The 12,737-nt window shown below is 53.3% G+C and overlaps 2 protein-coding genes across 2 annotated transcripts in view; both read left to right on the forward strand.

Moving 5' to 3' along the window:
• Positions 1 to 12,737, forward strand: part of LOC125441169 (gastrula zinc finger protein XlCGF57.1-like) — a 264,358-nt gene that overhangs the window by 52,718 nt on the left and 198,903 nt on the right. The gene's annotated exons all lie outside the window — the stretch shown is intronic.
• LOC125441168 (zinc finger protein 777-like) lies at positions 1,208 to 12,041 on the forward strand. Its single transcript, XM_048511543.1, has 6 exons — positions 1,208 to 1,279; positions 2,764 to 3,153; positions 5,324 to 5,450; positions 6,590 to 6,691; positions 7,460 to 7,573; positions 10,834 to 12,041. Exons 1-6 carry the CDS (start codon positions 1,247 to 1,249, stop codon positions 11,724 to 11,726), a joined length of 1,659 nt encoding a protein of 552 aa, XP_048367500.1. The 5' UTR covers positions 1,208 to 1,246; the 3' UTR covers positions 11,727 to 12,041.

The raw sequence follows: 12,737 nt of genomic DNA on the forward strand, positions 1-12,737 counted from the left end.
TGGTTCTTTCTCCCGCCCTGGATATTTCACAGGTATATACACTGCTCTTGCTTTACTACCACCAGATCCTCTGAAGATGCCAGCCACAGATGCAGGCGAAATGTCAGGAGAAACTGCTACTAGAACGTGGCCATACAATGCGGAAAACCAACAACACCCTAATTGTTGTGATCTTCATGAGGAGGATTTGAATTCAGCCCAAACAGCGGGTGTCCAGTCATAGAGATTCATGCCCTGGAAAAGAGACATGTGCCGTGTTGTGTCTCCCCTCTCCAATGTTTCTGCTGCTGTTTTTACGCAGACACACACACAACCGTGTCGCTTGCACGTGGCCGCAGGATGCCCAGTCTTTCAGTGGCAGCCCCGATGTGGGACGGGGCGGAGGTGCTGCTGTTTGCACCAGTATTTTCCATAACGCAGCCGTTGTCACCACTGATGCTGAAACCACAAAGGCTGCTTCTTCCATGCTCTGTGGCAGCCTCAGCCGGCAGAGGCCACCAGTGAAACCAGTGACGCTTGTGGGCACACAGACAGATGTGCTGGGAGCGCAGTGGGATTGGGGCCCATGACCCCAGTTGTGCTCTTCCGCCAGCTGTGGGTCGGTCTGCAGCCAGGAGGGGCCTCAGCCCAGATGTGGAGCCTGCAAAGAAGAATTCGGGCTTTTCTGCAGAGGGGCATCCAGAGGGCACCAACCAGCTGGGGGCTCGCCTGCTCAGCAGCCCCCGGGGGGGGCTTATGGCGGGGGGAGGGTCCTGCCAAGGCCCTGAGCAGCCTTGATGCCCTTTCCGCCGGGTGGGGGCCGCCCGTTGGTTGGCCTCGCTGGGGGGAGGGGGGGTGTCTCACGGATACTCCCCAAACACGCAGCTTTAGGATGGCATCAGAGAAGAGTTCAGGACCGCCCCCCCTTCTTTCTGGACGGGGGTGGGTCAGGGGGCGGTGTGATGGAGCGGGCGGCCATGAGCGCCAACGCGAACCTCCCTGTTCGGAGGCAGCCTACCTGACCCCTATGGCCGCTTCCTGTGCCCGCGGGAGAGGGGAGGCCGAGGCGCCCCGAGCGGACCCGCCCACCCCCCGGGGGGCCGGCGCCGGCGCCCGAGAGCATGTGCAGAGCGTGGCGGCGGCAGAGGCGGCCCCTTCCCCCGGCCGGCCCCCTTCCCCGCCCGCCTGGTGCGTGTGCGCGGCTCCGCCTCTTCCCTTCTGGCCCCGCAGAGCGCGCAGCCCCCGGCCCAGCCCCGCTGCTCCCGCCATGGCCGCCAGGTGGGCCCCCGCCGCCCCCCAGGTAGGAAGCAGCCCCGGCTGCACGCGCGCCGCTCTCTGTGCACGCTCAGAGGCACCCTGGCGCCGGCTCTGCGGGGAGAATGGTGCCCCCGCCCGTTGCTCGGGGGGGGGGAGGAGGAGGAGGAGGAGGAGGAAGCTGTTGTGGCCCCCCGGCCTCCTTCCTACCCCTTCCCCCCTTGACGGCCGGGCGTGGCTGACCGGCAGCAGAGCGGAAGGAGTCCCCCTCTGGATCCCCCCTCTGGAGGCCACCCTTAATCTGGAGGGTGGGGGCTGCCCCGAGGCCCCTGCGGTGGGAGGGCTCGGCCGGGGCTTGACCCTGCGGGCTTCTGCCTGCCAAGCCTTGCCCCGGCCCCTGGCCCTGGAGGGGGGGGGGGATCTTTGCAGACCCCTAGAACTTTTGCCCACTGGCGACCTGGTTGTGCAACTGTGGGTGGCGCCAGTGGGTGGGTGAGCCTGGCAGGGCCCTGAGGTGCAACCTGACCCGCCTACTAGCACAGGTGAGGATTTGAACCCGGGTCTCTCAGATGCCGGCCATGCACCGCACTGGCTTCCCACTCTGCAGGGGATGTTTTATGTAGGCTTCCAGTTCCCCACTGGGAGAGTCCATCGCTCTGCCTCCACACGTGTGCGTGTGTGTGTGTGTGTGTGTGTGTGAGAGAGAGAGAGAGAGAGAGAAGTGCCTCCAAATGGCAGCCACCTTAGGGCAATTGTGTAGTTTCCAAGGCAAGGGAGGAGCAGAGATGGTTTGCCACTCCTGTTGTTTGCCTCTGCATAGCAACCCTGGACTTCCTTGGGGGTCTCCTCTCCAAGTACTAGACCCCCAACAGTGCCCATGCTGAAATCCCTGTGGCAGAAGAGGACAGTGGATCTTACTCTGCTGGCTGGAGGAGTCTGCTGCCCACTGGATCCCTGACAAGGAGGTTCTCTTTAGTGGCTGTGGCTGGTAGCCAGTGAGAGACCTTAATGGATCTGGCTAACCATCTTTTAAAGCAGGGGTGTCCAACTCTGGCGCCCCAGATGTTCGTGGACATCAATTCCCATCAGTCCCTGCCAATTGGCCATTCTGGCAGGGGCTGATGGGAATCGTGGTCCGTGAACATCTTGGGCGCCAGAGTTGGACCCCCCTGCTTTAAAGCCTTCGATTCAATTCCACGTTGTAAGCATTTGTGTAAAGAAGTATTTCCGTTTGTCTGTCCTGATGTCCTGGCCCTCATCTTCCTTGGAGGCCCCCACGTTCCAGCGCTGGGAGAGAGAAAAAGCAGGAGTGGGATTTTAGGGTTGAACTGGATGCTTGGTCAGTGGGCTGCCAAAATGTAAACTGACTTTGATGACCTCGGGGGTCTGGTTGAGTAGACGGCAGCTTCACACGTTCATGGGGGCAGTTGACTTGTCCCTGGGAGGCTGTTCCCCAAAATGGGTGCCCCAACAGAGCTGGGCTCCGCCTTTCTGCTCGTGCTGATTGGTCTTTTCCGTGCTCGCCCCCAGGATTTGGAATGGGACGTGGCCTCGGTGCAGCTGGCGCCTTTGCACCCGTGCTTCCCCCGCAAGCACAGCCACGAGGAGGAGCCCCACCGGCAGGCCACCGAGATCTCCCTGTGGACCGTGGTGGCTGCCATGCAGGCCGTGGAGCGCAAGGTGGACACTCAGGCTGGGCGGCTGCTGACCCTGGAGCGGCGGACGGGGCTGGCTGAGAAGAAGCTCTTGGAGACGGAGAAGGCCATGGTGGACTTTGGTGGCCACCTGGAGGCGCTGGGGACCCTGATCCAGGAGTACGGGCAGCTCCAACGGAGGCTGGAGAACATGGAGAACCTTCTGAAGAACCAGAACTTCTGGATATTGAAGCTGCCCCCGGGCTCTGAAGGCGAAGCCCCCAAGGTCAGGGTCCTGTTTCCCAAGCAACCTACATTCAGGTGCCTGGCGCTTGGCCAGAACAGAGCGAAAGACCCACAGACAAATAAGCAACAGTTCAAAAAAGGTTTAATGGTACTGAATGTTTAGGGCTCTTGACTCCTTCCATGAAGTCTAACTAAACAAAGAATACTTGCGATGCTGGAAACGACTGGAGATGGTTTGAAGAACTTGCAGACGCCAACTTTTCCTTAACTGCTTCTAAGGAAGTCTGCGCTGCTTGCGTCTTCTTCTGAGATCTCCTGGGGCGATTCCGCACACGAGTAAAATAGGTTCGACCCAGTTCCCTGAGAAGGGTACTAACCTAGGTCAAATCCATTGTTGTTCTCCACTGCAACCAGCTTGATCCCAGCTCGGAGGGCGGAATCATCCTGTGCCTCTTTGCCGCTCCATTCCGATTGGCTACTGTTCTACGGCCATGTTCCGTCTATCCCCAGACACGTTATAAAAAAAACTGCTACAGGAATGGAGGGACGAAGGGGCATTTTTTGATTGGCCAGTTGTACGCATGCCCGAAACACTCAGCTGTGATTGGCTGAATGGGGGACTCCTGGCACCAGAGATTCCGCACTTTACTGGAATCGAGCTGAGTTCGAGCGTGGTTCCCTGAAAAAGTAGTCGTTCCCAACTGGAGTCGGAAATTTGACCGTTACACGGGGCGAAGCTGGTACAAAACCACGTCAATCCCAGTGGTTGTGCAGAGCACTTAGGTCGAACACAGCTCAAACTTAGGTCGATAACGCAAATGCGGAATTGACCCTGGTGTCCTCTGTTTGGACTCTGTTTCCTTGCAATTCTGTTGGAACTTGCTAACTCTGAGTTCTGTGGATCTCTAACACCTTAAACGTCAGAGATATTGCCGTCTCCAGCCTTCCCCACAGACCTGAACTAAAACAGACTGTAAAACAGGAACTGCTAACTACTAAGGCTGCTATAGTGCTTTGCTTCTAGAGGGCTTCTTAAAGGGGCAGGGTCTAACTAAAATTCCCTCCCATAGAATACTGTACATAAAGCAACTAAACCCATTCTAATCAAGGGTACAACTGAGGTTTAAATAAGGAAAACAGCGAGGGTGTCTCTTGGGGCACGATGGTGTCAGTGAGGGCAGAGGCTGAGTAGGATGGGGGTTGGGAGTCAAAGAGCTTTCTGCCTCAGTTTGCCCCACTGCCCAGCCCAGCCGGTTGGTTTCCAGCTGTGAGAACTCCGGGCTGACTGGGGAAGAGGCCTGCTTGAAGCTCACCTGCCCTGCGCCTCAGGCTGAGATGGCAACCTGGCAGTGCCTTGGTTGTTTTTGCAGCTCAAGCAGGTTGAGAGAAGAAGAAGAGGAGTTTGGATTTATATCTCCCCTTTCTCTCCTGCAGGAGACTCAAAGGGGCTGACAATCTCCTGGCCCTTCCCCCCTCACAACAAACACCCTGTGAGGTGGGTGGGGCTGAGAGAGCTCCGAGAAGCTGTGACTAGCCCAAGGTCATCCAGCTGGCGTGTGTGGGAGTGCACAGGCTAATCTGAATTCCCCAGATAAGCCTCCACAGCTCAGGCGGCAGAGCTGGGAATCAAACCCCGTTCCTCCAGATTAGATACACGAGCTCTTAACCTCCTACACCACTGCTGCTCCCACCACCTTGTTCCTCCTGTCCATATAGCCGACTGGCGACCGAGGATGCCAACCCAGGGCAGGGAATATCTAGAGGGTGGGGGCTGCCCCGAGACCCCTGCAGTGTGAGGGCGCAGCTCATGGCCCATATGGGTCCAAAGCCCTCTGGTTCTGGCCCGTGGTCCTGCCATCTCTAGGCTTAAGAGTGCAGAATCTTGGGCTAGATCTCACAGAGGTGTTCCTCCCAACCTCCCTTGTTAGAAGAGCCCCTGACTATGCCAGGCTTAAATACCTGTAATACAGGTGGGAACCACTGCTTGGCCCGGATCTGACTCAGTTTGCAGAGACATTCCCGCAGTTCCTTCCCTGCTAGAAGAGCTTCACACTATGCCCAAGTTCTAAATGCCTGTAACAAAGGAGGAAATGGGTCTTTCTCACCTGGCCAAGACGTTTCCTGCCATCCTTTCCTCTCTCAAATTGCCTGTCTGCTTTTTCTAACATGAGGCCGCTTTATTCATCCCAAATTGCTGTTTGCAATCCCAGGTGCCGGTGACGTTTGATGAGGTCTCCGTCTATTTCTCTGAGCAGGAGTGGGGGAATCTGGACGGGTCGCAGAAGGAGCTCTACAAGAACGTGATGAAGGGGAACTACAAGTCGTTGGTCTCTCTGGGTAAAGAGAACAGCCGGGGCCGGTCTCGCGTGCGTGTCTTCTGGACCACGAGATCCAGGAAGTGGTGTGAAGGCACATTGTGCCTTTTTGAAGCCAAGCAAGTCTGACCCTGGAGGGGGGAACATCAAGACACCCCTAGGTGTTGCCTCAAGCTCTGCAGAGCAGAAGAAAGATATAGATTAGGGGTCTCCAGCCTTTTTGAGTGGGGGGTGTGAAGCTGCAAAATGGATGCAACCAGTGGTGGGATTCAAACTGTGGCGTAGCGCCAATGGGGCTGGGCGGGGCACGACGGGGGCTGGGCATTCCTGGGCGGGGCTGTGGCAAGGATGCAGCCGCTGCGCCGGTCCTTGGGCAGGAAACGAATGCACGCAGGCGCAGGCTGCCACGCACACCGGTGAACCTCCTGCTAGACTGCTTCAAGTTCTGCGCTACTGCTGAGAGGAGGGGCGTAACTAAGGCAAAAATCACGTGGCAAAATCGCCAATTAGTAACCCCCTCTCGGCACACACAAATAATTAGTAACCTACTCTCGGGAACCTGTGAGAACCTGCTGGATCCCACCTCTGGATGCAACCAAATGGCTGCCCTGGGAGATGGTGCTTGCCACAAAATGGCAGCCACATCTCCCCTTCAGTCATACTGTGAAGATCTTTGTGGTGTGCTGGCAGCTGCTGCCCATGCAATGCTTTTAAATATCTGCACGTCCAGTGACATCGCCCAGGGCCAATCAGAAGCTTGCTGGCCAAAAGCCACGCCTGCTTTCTGAAAACACTTGCTGGACACGGGGGAAGGTGTTGGGAGGACACCCAGATGCCCACGGGCACTGTGAGGGAGGCTCCTGATGTAAATAGAAGGAAGGAAGGTTGTCCAAATGAGCCACAGGTCAGATCAAAGTGCAATAAATGGGCACCTTCCTTGAACTTGTAAACTATTGTCAGGTGATGCTGCCACAGTTCTCTCTCTTCTCTTAGGAATCGTATTTATTTTTAAACAGAGCTTCAGTTTTTAGGATTTCTCCCCCAAATGCCTCATGGATAATGTATTACGTCGCTTCTCTGAGTAGGTGTCTAAAAAGGTGGCAGGTACAGTTGATAAATAATCCATATTCCTTATTCTGATGTTTTTCCTCCTGCCCCCAGATTATGCTATTGCCAAACCTGACCTCTTGTCCCAGATTGAACGTGGTGAGGACCCAGGAAGTCCTGGGGGAGGAGGAGATGACCTCAGGATCATCGGCCTGGGTAAGTGGCATCATTTTTTCCTAGTCTCCTAAAATGGGTACCCCCTCCTCTCAATACAGAGAAGGTCCAGGAAGTAGTTGTGGATTAATTCAACGTTGATGTTCTGTCTTGCTGTGAGACGAGGTATAGCCGAGTGACAGGTAGGATCATCCATGATTGAAGTCTATAAAATTATGCATGGGGTAGAAAATGTTGACAGAGAGAAATGTTTCTCTCTTTCTCACAATACTAGAACCAGGGGGCATGCATTGAAAATGCTGGGGGGAAGAATTAGGACTGATACAAGGAAACACTTCTTCACGCAACGTGTGATTGGTGTTTGGAATATGCTGCCACAGTAGGTGGTGATGGCCACTCACCTGGATAGCTTTAAAAAGGGCTTGGACAGATTGATGGAGGAGAAGTCGATCTCTGGCTACCAGTCTTGATCCTCCTTGATCTGAGATTGCAAATGCCTTAGCAGACCAGGTGCTCAGGAGCAGCAGCAACAGCAGAAGGCCATTGCTTTCACCTCCTGCCTGTGAGCTCCCTGGTGGGCCACTGCGAGTAGGCACCTGGTGGGCCACTGTGAGTAGCAGAGAGCTGGACTAGATGGACTCTGGTCTGATCCAGCAGGCTCGTTCTTATGTTCTTAGGTTCTTATCCTGGTTTAGGCAAAAGGGGCTGCTCTGGTTGGCCCTCCTTGTCCTATGATGTGATTTTATCCAATCACGTTGTACAGCACTGGATGGGGAACAAACTAATCCCTGTTTGCCTTTCAATGCACAGAAGTCCCGACACCCATGAATGACACCGTCTCCGTCGCCCATCAGGACGTGGCTTCTTCGGTAGAGAATAAGTGGGACAGCAAAGGAAAGGAAGCGCCTGCCGATGACAGCCCTGGTGAGTTAACGCAAGACAGGGGTGGTTTTGACGGGCAGGGTGAGGGGTGGAGGGCAGGCCTCCTTTAATTTTCCAGCCTATCTCTTCAGAATTTCTTTGGGGTCATCAATCCTGTTTGGAGGCTTAGTGAGGGCAGCAGGCTGGGCAGAGGAGGACCCTCGCCAGCTACTCACTGGTATGGGGAGGGCAGTCTAAAGTATATCCAGTGACCAGTACTGCTGAACTGAGGTAAGCAGTGGCAGTCTACCTGAGCTTTAAGGGAAGCTTGAAATTCCTCTAAAACTGTTTGTTTAAATTTTAAGGCAATACAGTTTATTATTGATTTGCCACATCAATACCTCATATTATTTTTTTGGGACCTTCAGCATCCATGACTAGGAATGCTAAGGACATAAAAAGGAGCGTGCTGGATCAGACCAGTGGTCCATCCAGTCCAGCATCCTGTCTGTAGTAGTTCAGCATCCTGCTGTAAGTCCAGCAACAGGGCATAGAGGCTGAGGTGTGAGCCTCGTGTTGCCACCTGGCACTGGGATTCAGAGGTTGATTGCCTCTGACTGTGGAGGTTCTCTTTATAAAATGTTGATGAACCAAGATGGACTGAATATATTTATGTATATACATGTTTTCGCATTGATTGAATACTTACCTTAAGGATGCTGAACTGATGGGAGAGTATGAACTAAATACTTACCTGAATTAATACGGATGACTCTGAATCTATTTGTTATAATTGTTAAAAATAAGTTGAACTTACCTGTTGGATGTAGTCGACACCGATTGGATGTAGTCGCTTGTATTTACAACTAATTAAATATAAAAAATATGAACACTGATATAAACTCATGTATATAGACATACGTATTTGAAATATTAGTTATAGCCAGAGTGCAACAGTAGTGGTAGTTCTATTATTATTAATATTGACTGTTGCACCCCCTTTTCTTATGCGGTTCTCTTTAGTCGCCATGGCTAGTAGCCACTGATAGGCCTCTCCTCCTCCATTAATCTGTCTAATCATGTTTTAAAGGCTGTTTAAATATCTGAGGCCATCAGCAAATCTTCCAGCTGCAAATTCCAAATTATAAAAAAGTGTTTTCTTCTGCCTGGAATGAGCTTGTTGCCGGTTGGCCTCATTTGATCCGTCTTCCTTCTAATATTTTGGAAGAGGGTTAAAAGTTCTCCCTGTCTACTCTTCTCTGTCCTGCATCTAATTTTATAAACTTCTGTCACGCTTCCCTTAATTGCGTCTCTTCTAAGCAAAATGGCCGACAGACTATATATTTAGGGAAGAGGGCAAATATATATATATTTACTTTATTGGGGTTTTGTGAAAATACAGTTTGTCAGAACAATACAATAATCTTTTCATTCACATCCCCCAATCACAAAATCAAGGTGGAAAAAAAAGGCGACATAGGAGGAAAAAAAGCCAGAAAAAGAAGAGAAGAAGAGAGAGAAAAAAGAGTTACAATTCCAATTTCCATCATTCGCTTTCTTACGGAAATTGGAATTGTAACTCTCTTTTTTTCTCTCTTCTTTTTCTGGCTTTTTTTCCTCCTATGTCGCCTTTTTTCCCCACCTTGATTAAAAAAAAAACACAGAACAGAACCGCACACAGCTGTGCCGTGGCTTCCTACAAGGGCATTTCAGTGTTGCCGTTTTGTTTTCAGTTTCTTTCTTTATAATCCCCAACCAAGAAGTAGCCTTTCCCCCCTCTGAAGCGCACTTGGTTGACGCTTCTATTGAGTGATCCTCTCTGACCCCAAGATCTTTTTCTCTCTCAGTCTCCGCCTGCCCATATTTGGAGTTGGGATTTTTGGTGAGATATTTGTTGTTCCGGTGGGCCTCACCTTACGCTGACCGACACTGGATTTCATTTCCTCCTGAATAATTTTGGGTCATTTGAAAACTTGGCCACTGAGCTGCTCATCTCTGGTTCCTGATCATTTATGAACAAGTAAAATTGTACCAGCCCCAATAGTGATCCTTGTGGGACCCTGCTGCTTGCTTCCCTCCGCTGTGAGAATTGTTCAGTTATTACTACTCTCTGCTTCCTGTTATTTACCCAAATTTTAATCCATAATTGGACCTCCCCTCTTAATCCCAAGGCCAAGCATCAGTCACCCGCTGGGTCTCTGTTATCTACACGCATGTTCACTGTCTCCGAGTGCTCTTTCTCATGTAGTCAAGCCAGGAGTCACCCACCCTGCTTGTTTGCAAGGGGTTTGAGGGGATTGGAATTGGCAGGCATCGGGGAAGGGGGAAGAAATTTTATTCTAGTTTCAAACTGGAAATGTTTTTAGCTCTACGCGAGCTTACCTTTAGCCATGATCCGATAGTTGAAACTCGTGCAGAATGCAGCAGCCGGGCTCCTCTCTGGGGCAACAGCTAGGGACCGGATTACGCCGGTCCTATACCAACTGCACTGGCTGCCTATCGAGTACCGGGTCATGTTTAAAGTTTTGGTATTGACCTTCAAAGCCATTCGCGGCCTTGGCCCTGCTTATCTGAGGGACCGTCTCTCCCTATACTGCCCTTGTAGGCCCCTCCGCTCGTCGGAGGCGGACCTACTGGTGATCCCTGGCCCCAAGGCGATCCGGCTGGCCTCTACAAGGGCCAGGGCCTTTACAGCTCTGGCCCCTACCTGGTGGAACAGGCTTCCAGGTGAGATCCAGGGCCTCTTGGGACTTACAAAGATTTCCGCCAGGGCCTGCCAAACGGACCTGGTTCGCCGAAGCCCGTTTTCAACGTGATGATGTCAACTCCGCCATAAGAACAGCTGGCCTCCTGTGGGTACATAAAGGGGGAAGGAGGGGCTGAAGCCATCTGGAGTCTTGTTATTTTATGTATTTATATAAATTATATATGATGTTTTAAGCTGTTTTTACTATTGATGGACACCGCCCTGAGCCTTTGGGGAGGACGGTATATAAATATAACATACATACATACATACATACATACATACATACATACATACATACATACATACATACATACATACATACATACATACATAAATTAAATAAACTGCTACCATGAGCCCAACTTGACCCACAAGGAAAGGTGGCATATAATCGTTTTAATAAATAAAAAACTGGTTTGGTTGATCAAACAGGTTACGTGTTATTTGTTAATTAATTTGAACTAAGCCACACTCCGTTCCGAAGCCTCCGAGTAACTTTAGTTGGACTCTGAGCACGTTGAGTCCCGTTTTCCTTCTGACCGGGTCCTCTTCTCTTCTCTCTCCCCTGAACCAGATGCTGGACTTGTCCCTCAGGCAGGGTCTGGGTGCTTGGAACTATTGCCGGAGGGGTCGGAAGATGCCGTGTTCCCGTTCCCTGAGCAGGTCCTGGCGTGTGTTGACGGGCAAGCTCTGGGCACAGCCAGCGGCTCGGAGGAGCCTTCCGAGAGCGAAAGGAACTTTGGGGACTTCACCACAATCATTGTGCAGGAGGGGTCTCTGCCTGGGGAGGCGCCTTACGTGTGTCCGGACTGTGGGAAGAGCTTTCTGTACGAGGAGCAGTTTGCCCTGCACCAGAGGACCCACCCCCAGGCCTCTCCTGGCCCCCCGGGGAGCCCTGAGCTGAACTTGCCCCTGGGGGCTGAGCTGTGCACCTGTCCGGAGTGCGGCCGCTGCTTCCCCCACCAGGCCAGCCTGAGCAAACACCGCCTGTGGCACTCGGGCGAGCGGCCGCACACCTGCGCCGAATGCAAGAAGAGCTTCCGGCTGAAGATCAACCTCCGCCTCCACCAGCGGTCCCACGCGGCCAGTGGGAAGGCCGGCTCCTACATCTGTGGCGAGTGCGGCCGCGGCTTCAACCACCACTCCAACTTCCTGAGGCACCAGATGATCCACACAGGGGAGAGGCCCTATGCCTGCAGCGAGTGCGGGAAGACCTTCATCCGCAAGGAGCACCTGGCCACCCACAGCCGGCTGCACACCGGAGAGCGGCCCTACAAATGCCCGCTCTGCCCAAAAAGCTTCACCCGCAAGCAGCACCTGTTGGGGCACCAACGGCTCCACGAGGAAGAGGCCCCCTGGGTAGACAGTGGCCCCCCCCAGAAACACCCGCACAGCCCGCGGAGCAGAGCCCAGCTGCAGACAGAGGCTCTGGGGCCCCCTTTCAGGCAGGTGACGTTCCCCCCGTAAATGGCACGTTCAGTGTGCTGTGGCTGGGACTCTATCGCTGTTCGTTGTGATGGCAGCCATCTTGGGTCTGGTGCCAGAATACAAGGATCCGTGGCTTGGAACCAAGGAAGCATTTTACACGTTCTCCCACCACACTGGAGAGAGAGAGAGACTAAACACTAGAAGGTCTGTTAGGGTTACTGTTTGTAAAAAAAAGACATGGATTGCTGCCAACTTTCCAGAGTCACCTGCATGACAGTTGTTAACAGAAGGGGGGTGATAAGAGGTGTTTCTTTTGCGCACTCTTGGTTGGTAAAGTTGTTGTCTTTCACCTTCTTGGCTGTTGTCCTCGGCTGTTTGCCTTCCCCTACCTTAGTCCTGGAGGTAACTAGATTCTGCCTTTAGGGAGAGTTTGCCACCCCAGCCTCCTCCATTCAGGGGGTTCCCAGTGCTCTGGGCTCACACGGGAACCACCGGGCAACTCTGAATGAGCTGAGGCGAGGACGTTTTTCTGCCCAGAAGCCACACCTGGGTCCCCACCTGCTTGGCAGGACTCAGAGTTGAGCGCCGGCTCCTTCTGTTTCCAAAGCAGCAGGCCGTGAGCCTGAAGGGGCCAGATGAGGAGAGGCCAAGCGGAGGCCCTCTTCCACCACTCGTGTTGTCGAGCTGAGAGTGTTGCCTTGGGCAGGGGAGCTGGTGGGGCCCGGCAAAAGGGTCAGGCAGCTCAAGGGCCAGATAAAGAGCCCCTGCAGGTCGTCTGGGCCGTGACTCGGCCCCCTCTGCTGCACAGTCAAGGTGAGAGGAAACGGCTGCCGTTCTCCCAGCCTGAAGTTTCTCTTTTGTCAACTGTGCCTGCGAAATGGGTGCTTGGGAACCGGGCGGGCGGGTGGGTGTGGAAGGAGAAAAGACCGCTCTGCTTAAGAACATAAGAACATAACAACAAGCCAGCTGGATCAGACCAGAGTCCATCTAGTCCAGCACTCTGCTACTCGCAGTGGCCCACCAGGTGCCTTTGGGAGCTCACATGCAGGA

The sequence above is a fragment of the Sphaerodactylus townsendi genome, linkage group LG11 (assembly GCF_021028975.2).
Source record: "Sphaerodactylus townsendi isolate TG3544 linkage group LG11, MPM_Stown_v2.3, whole genome shotgun sequence".
Classification (NCBI taxonomy): Eukaryota; Metazoa; Chordata; class Lepidosauria; order Squamata; family Sphaerodactylidae; genus Sphaerodactylus; species Sphaerodactylus townsendi.